The sequence below is a fragment of the Enhydra lutris genome, unplaced genomic scaffold (assembly GCF_002288905.1).
Source record: "Enhydra lutris kenyoni isolate GAN:26980312 unplaced genomic scaffold, ASM228890v2 scaffoldscaffold39, whole genome shotgun sequence".
In the NCBI taxonomy this organism is placed as follows: domain Eukaryota; kingdom Metazoa; phylum Chordata; class Mammalia; order Carnivora; family Mustelidae; genus Enhydra; species Enhydra lutris.
The window spans coordinates 17,080,768-17,093,112 of NW_019154123.1; the positions used below are offsets into that span (position 1 = coordinate 17,080,768).

Here is a 12,345-nt window from a genome sequence, read left to right on the forward strand (position 1 = left end):
ATGAATGTTTGCCTCAAGTTGCAAACTATATTGGTGGTAGGAAATTGATTTGCTCACAACCACTTGATAAGTAATTCTTGACTATGTCCCCTCCAACCTTGTTTATAATTAATCTGAGAGTTTATAAACTAACGAGAGCCCCCTGGGGAATACAAAATTAAAGGTAAGATTTCTTCCTTAAAAATATTTAGGCAAGAATTTGTAGCATATGTATTTTAAAATAAAACATAGAGTCCCTTTTTAAAGATTTTATTTATTGGTCAGAAAGAATGAGAGCACAAGCCGAGGGAGAAGCAGGCTTCGCACTGAGCAGGGAGCCAGAGGCACGGCTCGATCCCAGGACCTGGGGATCATGAACTGAGCCAAAGGCAGACGCTTAACCGACCGAGCCACCCAGGCACCCCACAGAGTCTCTTTTAGGGCAGTTATGGAATCACAGCCAGATGGACAGGACGCCTGGCCTCCCTGGCATGGAGCTTTATCTCGTGGGATGTCGAGGATACACTTCCCTGCCAGCTCACAGCTAGGAGGGGCTGATTTTGCTGTATAATCATTTAATCACATATAGAAAGGAAATGCCAGCTCGCCAGCCAGTTGGGTTGAGGACCAAAATTTTAGAAACTTGGTCCCAAGGTGAATTTAAGGTTCTAGCTGAGAGGTCTTATACTAGCTTCCTACGGCTGCTGTAACAAATGACCACCACTTTGGTCAGGCTTTGTTCTGATGAACAGAGAACAGAAAATTATTCTTACAGTTCTAGACGCCAGAAGTCTGAAAGTAGGATCACTGGGTTGACATGAAGACCTTGGTAGGGCTATGCTATCTCTGAAGATTCTAGGGGAGAGTGGTTCCTTCTTCCCATTGCCTTTTCTTCTGTGTGTGATCTTCTGCCTCCCTCTTATATGGACTTGTGATGGTATTTAGGGTCTCCCAAGATTATCCAGGATAATCTCCCCATTTTAAGATCCTTAAATGACACTTGGAAAGTCTTTGCCATATAAAGTAACATTCACACCTTCCAGGGGACTGGGGTATGGACATATCCTTGGGGGCCAACATTCAGCTTACCATAGGTGGTAAGATTAAGAAAGCTAGGAAAGTTTCTCTTCCCTCAAACAGGTTTCCATCTCAAAGCTGGGAATGCGCCACCGTACTCAGATCTGAATTGTGAATCCCCCACCTGGGAGGTTTCCATCGCTATCCCAGGCCAAGGCGGAGGGTCTGGCTTTCCTCAGGCCTCCCTTTGTGAGGCCTCTCTGCAGAGAGGATAAAGCCTCAGTCAGAGAAGACACCTGTGCTGGCTGGCTTGAGTTTTTGCCGTTTGGGATCCTTGGTAAGGACAGGAAGGCAGAAGGGGCTGTGCTGATCCACAAATGGCCAGTCTAGGGCTCTCATGCTTCTGGCTCCAACTTGTTTCAACAGGAGTCAGTTCCGACCACATTGTCTCTTTCCTTTTCTTCACTGTGCACAGGGCATTTGTATGGGGGCATCATTCACGTTTCAATGATAAGACCCACAATATAGGAGCCAGAATGAAAAGGAGGGGCTTACGTGTAACCCCCTCTCTGGAAGTCACCTTTGCCTTTCCACCCCTGAAGGTCTCCCTGCTTGACTAAGTCATGTGGGTTGAGAGGCCCTTCTGGCACTGGGTTGGGTTGTTCCATTGTTTAAGTGGGAAAGATGTTCCCCACCAACACGGTGAAGTGGGAGGTGACAGGAGGGTGTGTCTCTAGGGATTCTCACTCAGCACATATGAATCACGGCCATATGAGGTTATCTACCCAGAGATGATGAATAATATTCCAAGGGTATTCAAATAAACAGTACGGCAATCTGTGGATTCCTGACTCATTATCTTAACAACCAAAGGCTTGATGAACATTTTGTTCTTCCTGCCTGTCCCCCAAGTGTCCTTATATCCCCAGGGGGCCCTTTTTTGCAATCCTATAGAAAGCCAAGGGAAAGAGTGTGATTTTAAAACTCCAAGATGTGTGTAAGCATATTAAATAAGTTTTAAAAATTCATGGGTAGAGAACGGACTTTATATAAAAAGCAACTTTGCTTTTGAAATAGGTAGCTTGTGGGTATAAAATTAAACTATTAATAATTAAGCTTCCATTTAACAAGTAAATATTGTGCTCTGACAAGAGAGAACAAATATATGCAGATATTTTGGGGGTAGAAAGCTATTTATTATAACATTTTAAGTTCCAGATGAATTTCAAATAAAGATTAAAATGTTATTACAATTTATGCTGAATGTTAAAACTGATAATCCTATTTCTTCTCACATAATTTTTTTGCCCTATCAGACAGTGCAGACTGAGCAAGTGGGGAATAAGAAAAAATCATTTCTTTTATTTTACTAAGTGAAAAAAATCAGACTTTGGCTCAAAGCCATCTCCGTTTCAAATAAATCACAGGGCAGGTGGTAACTTGCAACATGGTACTACCGGCCCTCGTTAAAAAAAATCATAAATATAAAAGTAAATTGGTAAAAGTTTTATAATGAAAAAGGCTTTCCATTTTAGGGCATTTTAATACAAAGACCATTTACTTAAAAAGATGGTTAAATGTTATTTTACAATAAAACCATGCGTGTAAATCTAAAATGTACTCAGAACCACCAATTCAAGCAACCTTGGGAAAATCAAATCTGAAGTGTGAGTTTGACTTTAAGGACGACTCTGTGTCCTCCCCCCACCCCCATCTCCCCACCGGGGTTGATGGTGGGACTACGGCGGTGCCCGACTGAGATACATGCGTGACCTGTAGGCACTTCATTCTGCAAACTGGAAGACACGAAGTACAGAAAGCTCAATGAATTCTCCCCAAACCATGGACCCACCATGATTCCAGAAGCAGGACATGGCTGCAACCCCAGACCCCTCTCCTCGTGCCTCCACAGTGCCTAAGCTTTCCCCCTTTATTTTCTTCTGTCTCCAAACCTTGGCTCGGATCAGCCAGAAGGCCGGGGTGCCATGAAGTGCGGTGGGATAGTCAGGGAGAAAAGGTCCGGCCAGAGCGACGGGGAGTTCAGTTCGGACGCCGCTCTCTAGCGCCCCCAGCCGGCAGTCCTCCGCCGGCTCCTTATTTCTCAAGCACCTCCCTTCAGGCCTTTTCCAACAGGCTCCTGGATTTTCAGTGGCTCCGCTGGACTCTTCCAGGGCGTGTGTATGCGTGGAAATTGAAATACTCACAGCCGGTGATGTGGGCCCCACAGCCACCCTAGGAGTACAGGGACCATCTAAAGGAGTGCTCTGTACTCAACTCCAACCCCTTGTCATCTGGCAGGAGTGCTGGCGCCCAGGGGTTTTTTTCAAGAGAAAATCCAAAATTCAAACACTCCCCACGTTCGCAGCAAACTTGAAAACGGGAATGTCCTGTGGGCCTATCAGAACCCAGACACCGTCGGTTCCCAACATCTACTTTCTAACAAGGCGCATTCTGGCCCCGGCATCAGTTCCAGCCCTGGGGTCAGCACACAGCGGGGTTGCTGCAAGCCTGTGGGGCCTAGGGTGCTCTGCTGCTCACAGGCCCTTCCCTCAACTCTGGACCCACGAGAGCATCCCAGCTCTGATCTTTCCAGCGCCGGTTCCCCCAGCAGCCATAATGACAAGAAGGAGGCCTCCTTCCGTAGAATCCACCTTGTCAGCCAGGCTCCCCTTTCCAAGTACACCTGCAGCCCCAGCGGCCTTTTATTAAATAACCCAGAAACCTGGTTGCATCTTGCCTCCGTTAACAAGCTGTCAATGCCTTCCCATTACCCACAGACAGCATCCAGTTGCTAAAGGAGGTGTGCGTGGTACAATGACCACCCATTATGCTCCGGCAACTTGTAATGTGCACTCCCTGCCCCTGCTTTCCAGGCAAACATACCCCAGCTTTCTTACCTGTGAACCTTCACTCCTGCAGCCCACTCTGCCCAGAATAGCCCCGTTCTGAGGCCTTGCTCAACAAACTTGCCCTAGCCTTCAAGGTTCAGCTGGAGTTCACGGCCTCTACTCTTGCCCCCTACCCCCCCACACCGCAACTGGCCTCTCTGAGCTTTGTGGGAGCCCCATGGACCTGCTCTTCCCCCTGCATTCCAATGGAGGTATCCATCTGTCTGTACTTCTTCACGGCACTGCTGCACCTGTAACAGATTATTAGCAATTGCCATGCAATTTCCGTGCCTTCTTGGTTATGTCTCTCTTGCTTCCTGAATTGTAAATTCCACGGGGGGAAGGGGTTCTGTTTGTCTTGTTCACACCACAGGCTGGTGCCCAGTGCTTGCTGGATGTCTGATTCCATAGGATGGGCAATTGGATTACTCCCCAGGTGGCGATGGCCAGGACACAGACACAGCTTTCTCTCTGATGCCCGCTCCCATTTCAGGGCCAGGCCCTCGAATGTGCTCTGGGGACCCGAGCAAACAGGGTTCAGGGGGGACCTGAGCCCCCTGCAGCCGCGGAATGTGGTCCCCAGAGGGCGACGCTATGGAGAGGCTGTGAGGACTCCACATTGCAGGCTGGGTGGCCGCTCTGCTCACAACAGGTCAGAGAGCGTCAGGAAGCTGCCTGCGCCCTTTGGTGCTTCCCGGCATCTTTCCCTTTGCTTTCCGTGTTCTTTAATGTGTTCACTACACATTCGTGCTGAAAATACAGATGAACAGACTAAATGGTGCTTTGTCGCCGAGCGGGAGAGAGGGACATCTCCTTAAGGCCATGAGCTGTGAGCTGGTGCCCAGATCCCGGGCCGCTCCGGGGCGCCAGGGTAGGCGGTGCGGGACTGGGGTGGGCGTGAGGACCAAGGGTGCCCGGGCGGGGGCAGCTGCGCGGCCAGAAGCCGGGCGGAGTGCCGGATCGCCGCGCGGAGCCGTCCCGGCCGCGCGTCCCCTGCGTCCACCCGGCGTGGTGCCTCCACGGGGCTCCTGGGCACGGCCCGGGCCCAGGGACGGGCGCGCCCTCTGGTGGCCGACCGCTTCTCTGCGGGCTCGCACGGTCCCGCTCTCCGCGGACCCCAGCGCCTGTCTGCCCAGCGCGCGCCCCCTCACGGCAAAGGAGAGAAATGCAACCGAGACCGCTGTGCGTCGTGCCTCAGGCTCCTCGTCTGTGAAACGGCAGAATGGTGTCATACTCCAGCGCTGCAGTGATGATTCAGGGTGCTCGCCTGTCTACCGCACTTGGGACGGCGTCTGAGCTGTCGGAGCCCTGAGGTTCAAGAGTCCTTCTGAAATCTCAGTGTGTCTGGAGAGGCTCCTTGGGTCAAGGAGCCAGACAGAAACAGTGTGAAATTGGCCTGGGTCCTTTCCCAGTGTGGACACAAAGGAGAGCTTCTGTCACATCCAGCCATCTCTGTTCCTCTTCTGTAAACTAGGGGTAGTGAGGTGTAATGAGGACCAAGGTTTAAACAAATGTTAGTCCCTATCTGGGACCTCTGAGGTCACTTCTAAGGATTGGATGTCTGTAAAAGGGGATACCTCCTGTATCTCACACTGATGGACAGCAGAGTAAAGAGAAAGGGGTTGGCAACAATGGGGGACTTAAATTAGTTGCATTTGGCCCGGAGATGAAACCTCTCAAATCCCAGGTCCAAGCCTGGGGCTCCAGGGCCCAGATGGTCAGAGGGAGGAGGTGGGAGGGAAAGGATGGACACAGAGCAGCTTTCACCTCACCCTCAGCTGGGGCAGCTTTGGAGCATTGACCAAGGGTGAGGCTGCAAATGGGTGGCTCCTTCAAGCGCACGAGGTAGGGGCTCCCTGAGTGTGTGGGGCAGGGCTGGTGTGTGCTGGGAGTACGGTAAGGCAGCCCCCTGAGGGTATTGCATGGCCCACTCAGGCGCCCCTTTCCAGTGTAGACTCCAGAAGGAGACCCCGAGCTAGGAGCACCTTCCTGGGATTGGTTGGCTGGGGCTCTGAGGCTCTTCTCCCAGGCCCTGACCAAGGAGCCAGGACTTGGCTGGCCCCACCACTCACAGCCTGCCATAAGCCAGCCTCCAAGACCCTCCAAGGGCCTCTAAGCCTGGATCCAGCTGCCTCTCCAGGTATTATGTCTGATCTCCTTCATGGGTCCCGTGGTCCATGGTTTCTCAGAGCTTGCACAGGTTTTCCTGCTTCCTTCCCGTTGCCTGGAAGGTCTTTGCACCTTATAGTCTCTTGAGATCCAGTCCATCCTTCAAGACCTGGATCAACCCCCTTCTCTGATCTCTCAACCAAATAAGCTCATAGCACTTGAACTCTGCCCTCTGTTACGTCTTATTCTGGCTCCTAATAAGCCCCTGAAGGCTAGGGACCATGTGTTTGTCATCTCTGGTTCTCATCTGCATTAGGTACTAAGTGAACAAATGGAGGCACAAGTGACAGCTAGAAGGGGGCCTCATTTTTTCCATTCCGAGGATAGGATTAGCCATACTGGCCTTCCAGGGCCGGTGGAAGTTCGGGCTGAGGTTCCTCCAGGGCGCGTCAGCTCACCCCTCTTCCTTCCCAGCGTTGCTCAGACAGCTGTACTTCTCTTTGGCTTCTCAGCCTCCCCAGGAAATCTCTCCCATCTCAAGAGAACCTTCCTGGGACCTGCCTCTCTCTCAGCTGCCGCCCCAGCTCCCCTTCCTCTGCTTCCTTCCCCACCTCCCCACCTCTGTGCAAACTGCCTGTGGGCTGGGCCTTGCCTAGAAATCATCCCATCCCCTTTCAGAGCCAGCATGGAAGCTGCCTCCTTTGGAAAACACTTCCTCCTTCCCAACAGCCTGACGAAGCTGGCTTAAAGGTGCAAGAGCACCATGTCCCCCAGGTTCACCCCTGGTGGTAGAGGTTTCTAGCACTGTCCGTACCTGCTTTCTGTTTCTCTTGAGCTCACGGAATTATCTTTCCCCACTCCTGTCACAGCCAACACGCTGGGGACAGAGGTGGAGCGTGTCACCTTGGGGCCAGACTTGACTTACCAGTGCGGGACCTCTGAGGACTTTCTGGGCCTGCCTGGTCAGTGCTGGTGGCACGGTGTGACATGGAGGGACCCCGGCATCCAGGCAGATGGCGTTGCGGAGCTACTGCCCTGGAGAGCCAGCTGGACCCACAGGAGACTTTGGGTGAGCAAAAGAAGGGCTCCTGTTATGTCCTGTGACAGACAGGGACGGTGACCATGGCTGGTCCTGCCTATCCTGACTGAATTCCAGTTAGAGGAGCTGGCTGGATGAGTGGCTGGGCAGCAAAATCCCTGTGCATTTTAGTCACTGTTACTGACTTCAAGATGTGGCAGCACCTGGGGTGGGGTGGGGGGGTTGCAGGGGCCTTAGCAAGCTGGGTTGACCCCTGTGTTGTGTGGGGATGAATGGCAGGGTGTGTCATGGGAGAAAAACTTTCTCTTGCAATTTGCCAAGGGCTTGGCTGGGGCCTGTTTACATTTTTAATCTCTGAGGAAAGGTTATAATGAATCGGGTGCTATTGGCAGGAGATGGACCTTTTCCCCAGGTATGTAGTTCCTATGGTTGGAAAAGAGGATTTCTCCTTTGGATTTGCAGTTTCTCTGTCTGTCTGTCTCTCTTTCTCTATGTCTCTCTCTCTCTCTCTCTCTCTCACACACACACACACACACATACACACACGCACACACACAGCCCCTGCCAGTCTCATCACTTCGGGAATCTGTAATATGATATTTTAGTAACAATCTGAGACAGCCGGATTCAGCCCCCAGCTTAGCTGTATATCTCCACCTCTGCGAGGGCTTGGAGAAGATCACAATGTGGCTTTGTTTCCTAAGCGAGAATCTGCTAACCTGTCACCAGGTGGGGGTGTTCCCTTGAAGGTCTGTCTGTGTGTAGCTCTCTCTAGGGCCTTTTTGTCTTGAAAGCCTTTTCTTCTTTGTCCATTTTCTCTGTGACTCTCCTTTAACTCATGGTGCTATGGGGCGAAACCGGCCCTGTGGGATGAGCACGGTAATGTTCTTGCTACTTGAATGGAAGGTGGGGGTGAAGGACGTTGTACCTGGTCCTCCCCGCCTCCCTTCCCCCTTTCATAGCCCTCAACAGATTCCTCCACCTCCCTCCATGGGCCAGTGAATTTCAGTGGGAATAGAGGGGCCTCCCCCTATTTCAGAATCTCTCAGTAGGGAGGCTGCGGCTGCCTCTGAGTCTGGAGGAGAAAGAGCTGGCAGCGTGATTTAAGTCCAGACCCAGCTATGTGTCATTTGGGTAAAGTAGGCCACAATGATTTCCCCAATTTCAGTTTCCTTATCTTCGAAAGGGGCCTTCGGACCAGTGTGGCCTCCCTCATGGGGCTATGATGAGGATCACCCCCAGAGGGCCTGAGACCCAAGGATAAATCGTGAAGATAAGGTATTTGATTTTCACTGCATCTCCCCACTTCTGTGCTAAGAAATTCCAGGAAGGATGAGGTAAAAAGTTCCTACAGACCCTTTCTTCCCTGGCTTTTTTTGTTCAGCCCTTGAGGTGCTGGATTATGCTGGCAGAGGGAGTGGAGCCAAGAGGTGGGCTTCCTGGGGCTGGGCAGGGGGAGGGCCTAGGCCTGCATCTAGCCTCTGCATGGTTTCCAGGCGAGGGGGGAAGCAGGGCAGGTTGGGAACCTCAGCCTGGGAAGGGACCAAGGACCCATACTGGCAGGACCCAAGGGACTGTGGATGTCTTTGGGGACCAGACCATTGAGGAGGGTCGATGCTAACCTTCCAGCCAGCTGGCTGGATGACAGCTAGAAACCAAACCTAACTGATTCAGAGAATAATTGTGCCATTGTCTGTGCACACTCAAGCTGGGAGAGTAAGATTCCCACTCTCAGTACATGGTACGCACTTAACACAGCCCAGTGAGCTCTGTTCTTCATGCCCACTGGCTCCGGGTTGCGGCAGCCCAGGGAATCCGATTAACAGGCACCCCTCCCCTGTCAGGGGCCTACAGAGTCTGAATTCTCAGCGGCCCAAGCACAGGTGGGGGTCACCAAGGTTCTGCTGCACTCAAGACCCACCACCCAGGTGTAGGGACTCCCCACGTTGGCCTCACAGGAGGGGCCTGGGACAGGAGCCACTCCCATAGACCCAGGGTCTGGCTGGAGGGGTTGGGAAACTGGGTTTTAACCACATCCTCTGTGAGTGTCCAGCCCTCCAGGAAGTTTGCTTAGCCTTAGAAGTGTTTGCTCTAGAAGTGAAATGAAGGTGGCCCCATTATAGTCTCTGCTGGCTGTCAGGGGAAAAGCTTTGCCGTGGGGAGGGGTAGGATGGCTGTGACCAAGGGACCAGTGACGATTAGGATATGAATGCTGATCTGTCTCATGGACTGAGCTATTGGTGCTCCACTCCACCTGCAGATATGAACTCAAGGCACCGTGGGCCTTTGATGGTAGTCTGCAGAACTTCACCGAAGGACCAGCAAGCACCTGCTGCTGGCTCTGAACCAGGCTGATGGGTGGGGAGTCATGCTACCTCCGATCCCCATGGCCAGGCGCCCCTGTGGTTGTGGCATGGGCACCTCCTCCGGCCAGAAAGTGCAGGTTCTATTGGCTTTCTGACGGATACAGATGACATTACAAATTCACAACCAAGTTATATCAATAGCAAAATTATAATATATTAATAGCAACATCATAATAGAATAAAGCCTTGGGAGGGCAACCAGTCTTCCAGAATCTGCAGGTTGGCATTCATTGTTCATGAGCTTGGCTGAAGGCAGTGCCTCCAGAATTTGGTTACATCACAGAGAGGAGGACCAGGACGACTAGCAGGGAACCATTTTCCAAGCGGAACCATCTTAAAATGCTGTCACTGTCCCTGGAGGTTGCATGGAGCCTCCCTTCCTGAGTGAGATCTTTGGAAATAAGGCCACGTGTAGCAGTGTGACTTTCACAAAGACTTCAGTCTCACAGCAGTTTGGCCACTGGCATCCAAGTTTGGCTTACCACCACAGGAGTCTTTTCCAGAGACGGCTTCTGGTAGGGTTCTGGAGGGTTCTTCCAAGAAGAGTGACACTCAAGAGGGCCATGGATGGCAATAACCAGTTCCAGCTGCTCCAGAGGATGCGGTGAGCCAGGTCTCTGTCTGGCAAAGGGCCCTCTGGTGGGACACAGATGGTCAAGATCCTATTGACAGTCTCTGGGTTTGTGCTGGGTCTCCCCTGCTGCTGCCCACCGAGCACACTCTGGGAGAAGGCCCCGTGTGGATGGAGGGAGGAAAGGGGAGCTCCTAGGAAGGCCCGGCGGAAAGCCATGTTTGGCGCTACCTTGCAGAAAGCTGGTCTGCAATAAATATAATACTTGTTGATGAAAGGCCTCCGTTGTGGACATCTGATTCTGAACCATCACCACACAGCAGTGGGGTTGCTCGACCCCGGGCCCTGGAGGGGCAGTGAGGAGAGGCTGAGAACACGTTGACGAACACAGGCATGTCTGGAGCCAGAGAAGCCGACCACCCTGGCTTCTGTTTCACGGACTCACCATCTAGCTTGGTAGCCCTTGACACACACCCCCGCCCCAAGCTTCACTGCCTGCTCTGCTGACATCTCGGACTGCCTGTCTGTACTCTTCGGCACACAGGGTGAGGTCCAGCAGGGAAGCCCATGAGCGGCCACCTCATCCGCTCCCAGGGAAACTCGGGAAGGGTCTTCCCGTCACTCTGAGTTGAGCAGTCTCGTCCTCACAGAGAGGGTGGGGGAGGCTGCGCTACTGACCACTTCACAGCCCTCCTTGGGTCTTCACCATGGTGTGGCTTTCTTAGCACTGAAGGAGCTAGTTAAGAGGAACAGCATGTGGATGACCCACCCTCGGGGTATCTTGGTCTCTACTCTGGTACCCAAGTGTGTGGTACCTGAGAGGGAATCGGCTGGCCATACTCCCCAACTTGGCAGCTTCCAAAATGGCCTTTTGGGGAAGGAAGCAAAGATCTGAGGGGAAGGAGGCCAGTCCCTCCTGGGTTCTGTGCTGATGCTGAACCAAGACACAAAGGGGGTTACAGCCAAGCCCCTCCCTCCTCTAGCCTGCCTCTGGCTGTTAACCATAACCTAGCCCTCTCCCTTTCGCTCTGGGGAGATAATGCTTTGCTCTCTCCACTTAGGAAACCAAGCCTTCCCCACAACACTGGGGTGGGGGGCAGGGGCTGCATCCTTGCTGGGAGATCCAGCACCGAGGAGATCCTGGGCACAGGGCTGCCTCCCAAGGAGCTGAGAAGTCCTGGCCCTCCAGTCCAGTGCCCATCCAGCCCAGGTACACAATGGACCTGAGGAATCCTGCCAGGGGAGAGGGGTGGAGGGGAGGCAGAGAGGGCAAATGGTGACTGGGGTTTTCTCTTATTTAAAAAAAACGGAAACAATATGTTAACATTAGTAAATACAGACAGTTGTGGAGGGGCAGGGTCCACTTTCTGGAGCAGGCAGTGGCTGGGCCAAGGGTCAAGGGTCAGATGAGGCCCGCAGCCTTCTCCTGCACGTTGTACTCCTTGTTCTTCTTCACCCGCCAGCTGATGAACAAGAGCAGCAGCACACCCAGTGCCTTGTAGCCCACCTGCAGGCCCAGGTACCTGGGGGGCAGGAGGAGATGAACCGGTGAGGGGGTGCAGCGGCTCCGCTGCCCATGTCCCAGGGTCAGGGCCATCAGGAAGGGCAGCGGCCCAGGGACAATGCTGTCACCACTCAGGGAAGGATCCATTACCACCTGGGCCATGGGGGCATGCGGGGCCCTCACCTGTCTCGGAGAGCATCGTTGTCATAGTACGCACAGGCCCCACGCCTCCCTGAGCACTGCGAGCTCCATCGGATGCACGAGTGGTCGATGGTGAGGCCGTAGAGGGCTGGAGAGGGCAGCCAGGCTGGTGTCCATGGGAAGAGAGTTCAGAAAGCCCAGGTTACATAGAGCTGTAGGTGGAGGTGCCTGGCAGGGTGGGGGGTGGTCCTTGCCCCCAGTACCCCTGCATGGTTCCCATGAATGAGAGTGGCTCCGCCCCACCCCTGGGAACTGCAGTGCCTTTGCACAGCCAAACAGCTTTCTGGGAAGCCTGAATTTCTCTTTCCCTAGAGGCTTAGGAGAGAAAAGAGACCTGAGCCATCCTTTCAGGGCAGTGAGTCACAGAGGTCACCTAGCTGCCAGCTCAGACCGACAACACGGTTCTCACACTGGATTGGCCTCAGAGAGATGTTGACTTCCACAGTGTGGCAGGGGTCTCTGGAGGGCAATGACTCCTCATGTCCTGACAGGGCCTGGAGGTGGGTGGGTGCCCTCGTTCTAAGGAGGAGGAAGGTGGGCATAGCTAGCTCACACTCTCAGAACCAAGAGGGTCGGGGCTGGACTTTGAACCCTTGTTTCCTCGAAGCCCATGCTCTTCCAGGACACCAGGCTGCCTGCTGCCTTAGACAATGCTCCCGGAAGACCCCGGA

At 53.0% G+C, this 12,345-nt stretch overlaps 1 protein-coding gene across 1 annotated transcript in view; it reads right to left on the reverse strand.

Moving 5' to 3' along the window:
* Positions 1–9,532: 9,532 nt before the first annotated feature.
* Positions 9,533–12,345, reverse strand: part of LOC111155157 (solute carrier organic anion transporter family member 2A1) — a 79,833-nt gene continuing 77,020 nt past the window's right edge. The window contains exons 13-14 of the mRNA XM_022515234.1: positions 11,657–11,780; positions 9,533–11,492 (exon numbers count right to left, since the gene is read on the reverse strand). Coding sequence (XP_022370942.1) covers positions 11,372–11,492; positions 11,657–11,780 — 245 coding nt within the window. The 3' untranslated portion in view covers positions 9,533–11,371. The remainder of the gene's footprint in view (positions 11,493–11,656; positions 11,781–12,345) is intronic.